At 49.5% G+C, this 10,689-nt stretch overlaps 1 protein-coding gene across 1 annotated transcript; it reads left to right on the top strand.

The window, feature by feature from the left end:
* Nucleotides 1-744: 744 nt before the first annotated feature.
* On the top strand, nucleotides 745-10,683 carry RPH3A (rabphilin 3A). The gene is made up of 5 exons (XM_081800967.1): nucleotides 745-798; nucleotides 1,509-1,663; nucleotides 5,505-5,586; nucleotides 8,635-8,731; nucleotides 9,553-10,683. Exons 1-5 carry the CDS (start codon nucleotides 778-780, stop codon nucleotides 9,681-9,683), a joined length of 486 nt encoding a protein of 161 aa, XP_081657093.1. The 5' UTR covers nucleotides 745-777; the 3' UTR covers nucleotides 9,684-10,683.
* The last annotated feature ends 6 nt before the right edge of the window (nucleotides 10,684-10,689 follow it).

Below are 10,689 nucleotides of genomic sequence, written 5' to 3'. Positions count from 1 at the left end.
GTCCAGACGCCCCCTGGGTTTTCAGCTCCTGAGTTTGCCCATCTTGCTGTGGGGGATGCATCCAGCCCCAGAGGCACGAAGGTGGCAGGACAGGCAGAGGCCAGGAGCAGCCACAGGACCCTGCTTATCATCTTCTTTTGTTCTTTGCCCTTAACCTTCCCACCACCAACTACCCCCACGTGCCCCACCAAGGGCAGAGTCCTCGTAAGTGCTTCCTCTCCCCTCTGGATCTCAGTTTTCCTCATCCCTAAAGTGGGGAGGTTGGACTTAGCCAGTGGTTTTCATATAGTGTTGCCCAGAGCACTAGAATCCCACAGAAGAGCCTTAGGAGCCACAGGGCAAGAAGTACCTGGGGGCTCAGACCCCAAGACCCCTGTGCCACTTCTACCAGAGCAGATGAAATCTTATCTGTTTTGTGTATGGTGGGCTCTGCCACTTGTTGGCTGTGTGACCTTGGGCAAGTGGCTTAACCACTCTGGTCCTCAGTGTTCTCATCTGTAAAATGGGTTAGTAATACACCCTACATCATAGGCTGGTGTGCATTAACATGGTCTGTCCAATGGTTAACATTATATAAATTTTATCTAAAAGGGGAAAAGCTGGAAGGCCACAGAAGCTTGGAGAACCCACCCTCATGGCTCTGGATGCTAATGGAAGGGTGAGGTTTTCTGGTCCTTCTTATGTAGGGAGATGAGCCTCATAGACTCATGTTCTCTTTCCTTTCTGTTTCCTTCCTCTTAGATGAAGCGTGCCGGGACCACTGGGTCAGCCCGAGGCATGGCCCTTTATGAGGAGGAGGTGAGCACTGAGTGGGTATTGAAGCCACAGTTGGGGTCCACCACTTCCCTTTGCTCTCCCTCCTGGCCCCTTCCTTATTCTTTCTCCTAAAACCACTTGCCCGTCAGTTTACCATGAGAGAGGTACCCTTGCCCAAGGCATTAGAACACGAGACCAAGTGGATGCTCCTCCCACCTGGAGCCCCCACCTTGGGGGGGCCACCCTCTCACACCCAGGACGCACCCTTGAGTTCCCCTGCTTCGTTGGCTAAGCTCTGCTGGCAGTCCTGCAGGACCAGAGCGATGCCACTCTCCCTCCCTCCGTGGTGATGCAGAGGCTGGGTTGGGTTACACATCTGCGCACTTTGCCCAGGTCCTCAGGCGACCCCAGGGACTATAATTGTGAGAAGCCTGGTTGACTCCGGCAAATCTGAGCTCAGAGTCAGAGTGGAAGCAGGGTCCAGCCCCACCTATGATCACTCAGGGCTCTGTCCATGTCCAAGTCAGAGTAAAGTCCCCCACCCCCATGTGCCTTAGACTTTCACCAGTGTGGCTGTCACCACTTGCTGGTCCCTGGAGACTGGGGACTGGGGGCATCTACTGTCCTTGGGGGGGGGGGCAGCTCCTCTTCTTTTCCACAGGCTCCTCCCTGATACTAGCCATCCATCCAGTTGCCTGACCCCCTCCCCTTCCTAGGCCCATTTCTCCTACTTTTCTTTTCTCCTACTGCAGCAGGTGGAACGTATTGGTGACATAGAGGAACGTGGCAAGATCTTGGTGTCCCTCATGTACAGCACACAGCAGGGAGGCCTTATCGTGGGCATCATACGCTGCGTGCACCTGGCCGCCATGGACGCCAACGGCTACTCAGATCCATTCGTCAAGCTGTGAGTCATTGGGACTGTGAATGGACCCCAAAGGGGGTCCTAGATCCTTGCAAAGGGAGAACCAGAGAGCTTCCCCCAAGATCATTGCACATTGAGTCCCAGAGAGGGAAATGAGCCTGCCCAAGGTCACACAGCTAGACAATGCCCAGAACTGGCTAGAGCATGAGTCTGGAGTCTCAGACAGTCAGACTCATGTGTCGCTCGCCCATATGAGGAGCTTCGTGGCTCTGTCCCCTCCGATGGGAGAAAGGCAGTCGGCAAGGTTACAGTGACCCCATTTGGAGCCCCCTGGAATCAGCAACATGTCCCTCCCGCAGTCCAGAGCGCCCGAAGAAGCAATCCAGCTTTTTCCAGTGCAATCTGGAAATGCTCAAAGAGAAGACCTTAGACTTTGGGTTATTCCCAGAATCTCCACCGTGGGGAGGCAGAGAGTCGTGTTATCTGTGTTAGTCCAGAGCCTCTGGAAGGCTGCCAAGATGGGACTCAGCAGACCAGGGCTTCACTAGTGGAAATGCCTGAGTGAGGGAGACGGAAGACCTGCTAGACCGCCATACGAGTCTCACTCACGTGAGCAGAGGGGACAGACGGGGGCCAGTGGATGCAGCCTGGATGCAAGTTCAGCAAGGCCGTCAGAGTCCTCAAGGCCAAAACCAGCCATCAGACGAGTCCCAGGGCTCCTAGGAGCAGGACTACCCTAATATTCCTGCCACCTTCAGTCATCAGCCAGAAACAGGGCCGTGGCAAGAGCATGGCTGGGTTTCCAGGGGCAGCAGCTGGGGCCTCGGTCAGTGATGCTGTAGCTGGAGGTCTGCCTGGCACATTCTCATGGCCATCATTGAATCAGGCGTGGGTCCCACTCCCATCTCTGCCCCCTGCAGCTGTATAACTATAAACAAGTTATCCTAACCTCTCTGAGCCTTGGATTCTTCACTGGTATAACGGAGACAGTGGCTCCACTTATGTCCAAGAATGGGCACAAGGCTTAAGGCTCAAATAAGATATCATATAGAAAGCAATTAGAAATGTGCCTGGTACAGTAATATTTGGCCTGCTCTTCAAGAGGATTCTGCATTGCCTTGCGGCAGCTAAACATGTGTTTCTATGGATATGATTGAAAGCTTGAGCTCTGGATCCAGACTGCCTGGGTTTGAATCTTAAGAGCCAATCCTCTTCAGTATTCTCTAGCCGTGTGACCTTTGGCTAGTGCCTTCACGTCTCTGGGCCTCGATATCCTCATCTGTAAAATGGGAAGAGTGCTATCGGGCATTAGGTTCTACCCTCCAAGAAGCAGACTCCAAGGCTAAATGAGATGTGCAAGAGATTTATTGGGGGAAAATGTCTGTGAAGAAAAACTGAGAGGGAGCCAGAGGAGGACCATAGGGAAAGCAGGTGGGGAGGAGGAGGGGCCCGGGAGGACGGTTAGGCAGGAAGCGTCTTAGATTGCAGTACAGTTCTGAGGAAGTTTCAGCGCAGGTGATAGGGAATCCTTGAGCGCAAAGCCTGCATCTCCCACCGGGGCTGCCTCCTGCCCTCGCTGGCCCAGGTGCTGGCTGGGAACCCAGGGCCAGCGCAGCCACAGCGAGAACTTAGTGGTGAATTCAGAGCCCAGCACCTTGTCAGTCCATTTTGCCCCCTGCAGCTGGAGATCTGAGAGAAGCATTGTCATAGGGTCTGGTACATAGTAAGTGCTCAGTAAGCATCTGCCATTACGGTTCTAAATCACTACCCCTGCTGTTCCTACTCATGGCAAAGAGTGTTTATTGATGTTCCCTCCAGCCCGGGAGACATTCCCTCCCACCGACTCCCTCTCGTAATAGAAAGCAGTGCTCCCCTTAAGGTCATGGCTACAAAATCAGGCCAGGGCGGACTTTGCTTCGGATTTTCTTTGAATGAGGATTTAGTGAACAAAAGAACACATGAGTCAGGGATGAATTTGATTTCTAGGAGTACTTGGGTTTTGTTTTCTCATATGGTCCAATAAAGAAAATTAGCTCATGGGCTGCTATCCTGCACTCTGTTACATCCCAGCCACAGGCAAACTGTTTTTCTTAAATAATTCTCCCTACCACCCCTTCTCCCATCCACCCAATCCCTGCAGAAGAAGGAGCGTTGCTGTGGTCACCGGGAAAACGGCTGCCCTGGTGGCCGGTGTGGAAAAGCTAACAGGAGGCCATTAATCAGTCGAAGATTGAATTAAGATTTTTTTTTTTTTTTAGATTTTATTTATTTATTTGACAGAGAGAGACACAGCGAGAGAGGGAACACAAGCAGGGGGAGGGGCAGAGGGAGAAGCAGGCTCCCCGCGGAGCAGGGAGCCCGATGCGGGGCTCGATCCCAGGACCCTGGGATCATGACCCGAGCCGAAGGCAGACGCTTAACGACTGAGCCACCCAGGCGCCCCGATCGAATTAAGATTTTTAAAATCAGAATTGCCCTTTGTCTTTGCTCAGCACTTCATACCGTTCAGTCCCCCCTTTGTGTCCCTTCTTTAAAATTGTCCTCAAGGGGTGCCTGGGTGGCTCAGTGGGTTAAGTGTCCGCCTTCAGCTCGGGTCATGATCCCAGCGTCCTGGGATCGAGCCCCACATGGGGGCGTGGTGGTGGTGATGGGGGGTCCCTGTTCATCAGGGAGCCTGTTTCTCCCTCTCCCTCTGCTGCTCCCCCTGCTTGTGTGCTCTCTCTCTCTCAAATAAATAAATAAATAAAAATAAAATAATAAAATTGTCCTCAAGGGCAGTGGGAGGTACAGGCTTCCAGTCATGGAATGAATGAGTCACAGGGATAAAGGCACAGCAGAGGGAACATCATCAATGGCATTGCAATAATGTTGCGTGGTGACGGATGGTGAGTACCCTTGTGGTGAGCACAGCTTAAGTATCGACTTGTCAAGTCACTGGGTTATACACCTGAAGCTAATGGAACACTGCATGTCCACTCTGCTTCAATAAAAATAAATTATCCTCAAAAGCAGTTCTGTAAGTGAGGAAAAAAAGTGCCCCCTTTACAGATTGGGAAACTGAGGCACGCCGAAGCTACACTTAGGTTCAAAGTTGCACAGCTAGTGACAGCTTTAATGAGAATCCAAATGTCCCAACTCTTTGGAGTTTCTGGCCCATTTTATTTATTTGCCCAGAAAATATTGATCGAGCACCTACTATGTGCCAGGTATTGTGCCTACACTGGGGAAGAGCTGTATGTGCAAAGGCCCTGGGGTGGAAAGGAGAGTGAATGGGGAGTCGGGTGAAGAGCATAACACAAGAGCATGCTGGGCTGGAGCAAGGACCCGATCATATGGAGCCTTAAAAGCCACATCAAGGATTTTGAACTTTACCCTGAGATCAAAGGGGAGCCACTGAACAGTTTTGAGGAGGATTGATTGTCATCAGATTTGCATCTTCTCCTTTCTGTCTATACAATCCCCGCCTCCCCAGGACTTGGGGGCAACCTAAAGGGTAATCGTGCACTCTAGGCACTGCTCTCCAGGCTTTCAATGTGATCCACTGGGGCCGAGTACTAGCTAAGAGCACAGACTCCAGAGGCAGCCACTAGGTTGAGTCCCCAGCTGTGTGATCTGAGGCACATGTCTCAACTTCTCTGGGTGCTCAATTTCCTTGCATGTGAAATGGGTGGTTGTAGCTCTACCACCGAGGGTTTGTTGAGAATGAAATACCCTGCACGTGCTTAGAACAGTGCCTTGTAGCTGCTCTCATGCACATTGTTAATGTTGATTCACTTTCTGATTTGTTCAATTATTCTCCTGACATGGGAGGGAGGCTTTGGGGTCAAGAGGCTGATCTTATTCATTAAACTTCCTCCACAATAGCATCTCTGTCTCCTCTCAGCTGGCTGAAACCAGACATGGGAAAGAAAGCCAAACACAAGACTCAAATAAAGAAGAAAACCTTGAATCCTGAGTTTAATGAGGTAAGGCTGTCCCACTTTTGTCATGCTCTGAGATATTTCCTGTGTGTGAGAGAGAAACAAGCTCCCTACTAGAATGTTACAAAGCACATCAAAAAAGTTTTCTCTTGGGGCTCCTGGGTGGCATAGTCAGTTGAGCGTCTGACTCTTAGCTTCAGCTCAGGTCATGATCTCGCGGTTGTGGGATCGAGCCCCACGTCAGCTCCCTGCTCAGTGCGGAGTCTGCTTCAGATTCTTTCTCCCTCTCCCTCCCCACTCTGTCGCTCCCTGGTCATGCTCTCTCTCTCTCTAAAATGAATAAATAAAATCTTTTTTTAAAAAAAAGTTTTCTCTCATAGATCCACTTGAATTATCTAAAGGATAGGTAATGAGTTCCTTGTCACCAGAGGGAATCGAGCCCAAGACAAAAGCCTCTAGATGAGCAGTGTCATAGGAAGAAGCTGCATTTGGAGACAGATTGAATGAAATCATTTCCAATGTCTAGTAGTCTGTGGTCCTGAAATTTGAAGAAATAAATAGGGGTAGTGATGCCTTTTAGCAGTCACCCAGTTGGCACTGCCCTCTCTCTCTCCCTCACTCCCCATGTCTGTCCTGGGCATCAAGTCCACTATCTACATACCCATTGAATGTGCCCCTTCCTGTTGTCTCACTGTTACTTGAGCATTTCATGTCTAGACTATTGCAGTAGACTTCCTGACTCACTTCCTTGTATTTGGCCCATCCTCACATAAGCATGAGCTTTCTAAAGAACATATCTGAAGTTTTCATCCCCGTTGCTTAACCCAGGAATGGTTCCGTAACTTCTTAGTGTGACAGTCAAGCCCTTTCAAACTCATGTCCCACCCCTGCCCCATCTCGCACTCCCCTCCTCAAGTCACCCTAACTTCACACGGGTCCTTGGTACATCTCTTAGCCTTTGCGCTTGCTGCTCCCTTTTCCTGGACCTCCATCTCTCTCTCTTCCTCTCTGGCAGACTCCTAGTCATCCCTCAAGGGTCAGTGTGTTATAACCCCTGCAGGCTTTACGTGTCCTTGCATCTCATGCTGTCCCCCTGGATTTCAGTTATTTGTTGACAAGCTGTCAGATACTAGGGGTCCAGAAATATCCATTGAATGTAGTGATCTGATGTCAGATCAGAATCAGCTAGCACTGGTTTTTACCAAATGTTGGAAAGTGGGCCAAGAAAACTACAATACAGTGTGCTTTGTGTTGTTTTGCTTTTGAAATGCATGTGCCCGTATGAGCGTGCATGGCGAAAGTTCTTTGTAAACAGAGCTCAGAGCATCACTGGCCAGTAGTTCAGTGCATCCTATTCCCGGGTCCCTCCTTCAGCTGGAGCCCTAATGTCCCAACTCGGACTCCTGAATTTTGAGTAAGGAGCCAACGACTGCTGTCACTGAAGAAGAAATCCAAATAGCAATAAGCCTCATTAGCAATAGAGAAGATACAAAACAAGGCCAGACACCAGATCTCATCACAAACTGGCACAAAAATATTGTAAAATGTTGGTACCCGGTGTTGGTGAGCCTGTGAGGAAATGTACACACCATGGGTAAGAGAACAAACTGGTCCAACTTCCTAAGGGATGTTTGTCAAACTGCTCCAAAAGCCTTAATGTTTTAAAATTTAAATGCCATTTATTTGAGGAACAGGTAATATAGTCACATATCTGAAAATTTCAAAAGTACCAAAGGGTATCCAGTCAAAAATCCTCCTCCTTTCCCAGCCTCTATCACCTACTTCTCTTCTTCTGAAGCAACTATATTATCCACTTCCAGGATTTATAAATATACAAGACAAGTATGTACTAGCCAGCTTTCTTACTGGTCACAAATGGCATCATGGTGTACATCCACTGCTCTCTATCTTAAAACTTTACAAACTCAGGGGCGCCTGGGTGGCTCAATCATTAAGCGTCTGCCTTCGGCTCAGGTCGTGATCCCAGGGTCCTGGGATCGAGCCCCACATCGGGCTCCCTGCTCGGCGGGAAGCCTGCTTCTCCCTCTCCCGCTCCCCCTTCTTGTGTTCCCTCTCTTTCTGTGTCTCTCTCTGTCAAATAAATAAAATAAAATCTTAAAAAAAAAAAAACCAAAAAACTTTACAAACTCAGAGATACATGTCTCAGAATTTATCCTAAATAAATTATCATGGATTTACACAATGACTGAGTTACAAGGGTGCCTTTTATCATATCATTAATGGTAGTGGAAGGTTGGAAACAACCTAAATACTCAATTGTTGGGCATTAGGTTAAGGGACAGCCACACAGGCATTAAATGAAACTGGAAAGATATTTAAAATGCTAACACACTAAGTTGGTTTTTTACCATATGTTCTAAAATGGGAAAAGAAGACTGTCACAATGCAGCATATTCATATTATACTTTATATAATATTCAGATGTTTAATATAATATTCAAATTAATATTCATATTAACTTCTTAAAACATATATTAATGTGGTCGCACATGGGGAATGTTGACAGTGGCTATTCTGGGATATAGTTAGATAGATGACAGGCTTTGGGGGTTGGGTTTTATTTGATTTTATTTTAGCTTCCTCGTTTGTTTTAACAATGAACATGAATGAATTTTACAGTTAGGCAGAAAAGTTATGTAAAAAGTCAGATTGTCTGGAAACCTAAGCACCTATCCTTCATGTCAGTCTCCGTGCCCTCAACTACCCTTAATCTCTAAATGATGGAGAGAGGAAAACCTACTTCAGAAGCTACCAGAATGGAAGGACTGAATTCACAGCCATTTGCCTTCAAGGAAACCTGACCAGGAGCAGCTGTCTTAGAAAAACCCCATCAGCCTTCCTGATTTTAGAGAGTCACTGAATCGTGAATTACAGGGCTTGAGAGACTTTGTTATACAGAGTGTTTGTTGAAAGGGGATTGTCAGTCCTGGGGTAAAAGCTCCAGCAGGAGGGCCCCCTTGCTCCCAGATGCCCAGTTCCAAGGGCCTCCCCTCGGTCCGGCTCAGCCTCTTAGCTTCTGATGCTGAAGGCTCAGGACCCTCCCAATCACCTGTCTTTCTCTGCTGCATCCAGGAGTTTTTCTATGACATCAAACATGGTGACCTGGCAAAGAAGTCCCTGGACATCTCGGTCTGGGACTATGACATCGGCAAGTCCAACGATTATATCGGTGAGTGCTCCTGGCTCCCAGAGAAAAGCCCATCCTCCCAGGAGAGAAGAGCCTTAAGGATCCAAGCTTCTCTTGGAGGGTTCAGGGCACTCCGTGTCTTTTGGTGGCTGCATTGTCCAAACGCCATGTCAGGACCTGGAGTACTGATCTGGGTCCAATTTGGGGATGCTTTTATAGGAAAGGGCTTACAAAGCTGGGTGATTGGGTCATGATTGGTTATTTGCTGAACAGATCACCTCCAGTGGATAATCAAATCACAGAGGAGAGTGATGTCTGTGGCCTCAGAAAGTAGGGTGCAAAGGAAGTCCCCTTAATTAATTTGCGAGTCCTGGAAGAAGATTCTAGTTTTCCCAGCTCCTCTTCAAATGATGAGGAAGATCAGTCATTAAAGATAGAGCAGGGAGGGCACTCCAGGCAAGGGATACAGCGTAAGCAAAGGTGTGGAGGCAGGACTGGACAGGGTGGCCAAGCTGACCCTTTGGAAATAGACAAGGGGTATCCAGAAGTAGTGGGAGACAAGTTTCTGTGAGTGTGGTGGTGACTTACAGAAGGTCTTAAAAAAAGGAGACCGTGAAGCTACGACTTAATGCTCCAATAGGGAGCCATGGCAGGTTCTTGAGTAGCTAGTGTGCAGACAGAGAAGGCCAGGAGTAATAACAACATCATAACAACAGCCCTCCATAAAGAAGGACCCCAGGTTGCTGGAGGGGTCCCTGCTTGGTGGCAGTTTTTCCCCAACTAAACATTTGGATCCAGAATGAGAGTCCCATGTGTCCCTCCACTCTGACCACCTCCCTCTGTCTCCCCATCTTGTCTTCCAGGAGGCTGCCAGCTGGGGATCTCAGCCAAGGGAGAACGCTTAAAACACTGGTACGAATGTCTGAAAAACAAGGACAAGAAGATTGAGCGCTGGCACCAGCTACAGAACGAGAACCACGTGTCAAGCGATTAGGGTGGGCCCCCAGGTCCCGGCTCCATGCCCTACCCCATGCCAGGTCACCCGCCAGCCTGACCCAGCTGCCCTTCGCACTCTGGTTTCTCTTCTCTCTGCCTCCCCCACCCTCTCCCTCCTTGCGCCTGCCTTTGAGGTGCCCCCTGACCTTGGGCACTGCTGCCAAAGACCTTTCTCCTCCATCTGTGATGCTGTGGTGCAGGCCCTGACTGCAGCCCCTCTCTGGTCCCTCTAGGATGGAGCGGGAGGGAGAGGGATGCAGAGATTTTTACAAGGAGGCTAGAATTTAACAAGCTGTCTGTCTGGGAAAACTGCAAAAGTTCTTCATCATTTAGGACTGTTTTTAGACCCTCCTGGCCTTGAACACACACACACACACACACACACACACACACCCCTTGGTTTCCAGTGTTATGTCTGTGTATACCCTTAGCTGTCAGCTGACCAGAACAAGGCTGTAAGGACCAGCACTGGGGCAGAAATAGAGCATCCAGGCCCCCACTGCCCCTCCACACCATACCCCCTGATTGCCAGGAAAACAGACCACCATGTTTAAACTCCCCGGTGACTAGGAACGCACCCTCCTGGCCCCAAATGCGTCCAGAAATAGACACACGGAACACATAAAGGGGCTTGGCAGCCCCCTCTTTCAGGATGCCATCTGTTTGCTTCCTAGCAAAACCCAACACCCTTTCTCTAGCGCCCCCCCATCCCCCCGTCCTTCCCTCTCCCTCTCCCTAACCTTACACCCCATCAAACTCTTTCTCAGCTCCTTACACTCCTCTGTCCCTCTCCATCTCTCTGCCCTTCTCCTTTCCCTCTTTCTAAGAAGGTAAATTAGCAACAGCAAAAAAATACCTTAAGCCAGCCTCACCCCCTCCCCAGCTTGGCCAGCAAACTCAAACTGGCCCCTCCCCAGTTCCAGTTAGGCCCACTCTTCTCAGCACCGCCCACGCCTCCTGGTGGCGGAGCCCGGGGTCCCTGGCTGGGCCAGCTACTGGCGCTG

This window comes from Leptonychotes weddellii, chromosome 13 (assembly GCF_054177405.1).
Source record: "Leptonychotes weddellii isolate Sample4059 chromosome 13, ASM5417740v2, whole genome shotgun sequence".
In the NCBI taxonomy this organism is placed as follows: domain Eukaryota; kingdom Metazoa; phylum Chordata; class Mammalia; order Carnivora; family Phocidae; genus Leptonychotes; species Leptonychotes weddellii.
This window is presented reverse-complemented; position numbering and strand designations above follow the sequence as displayed.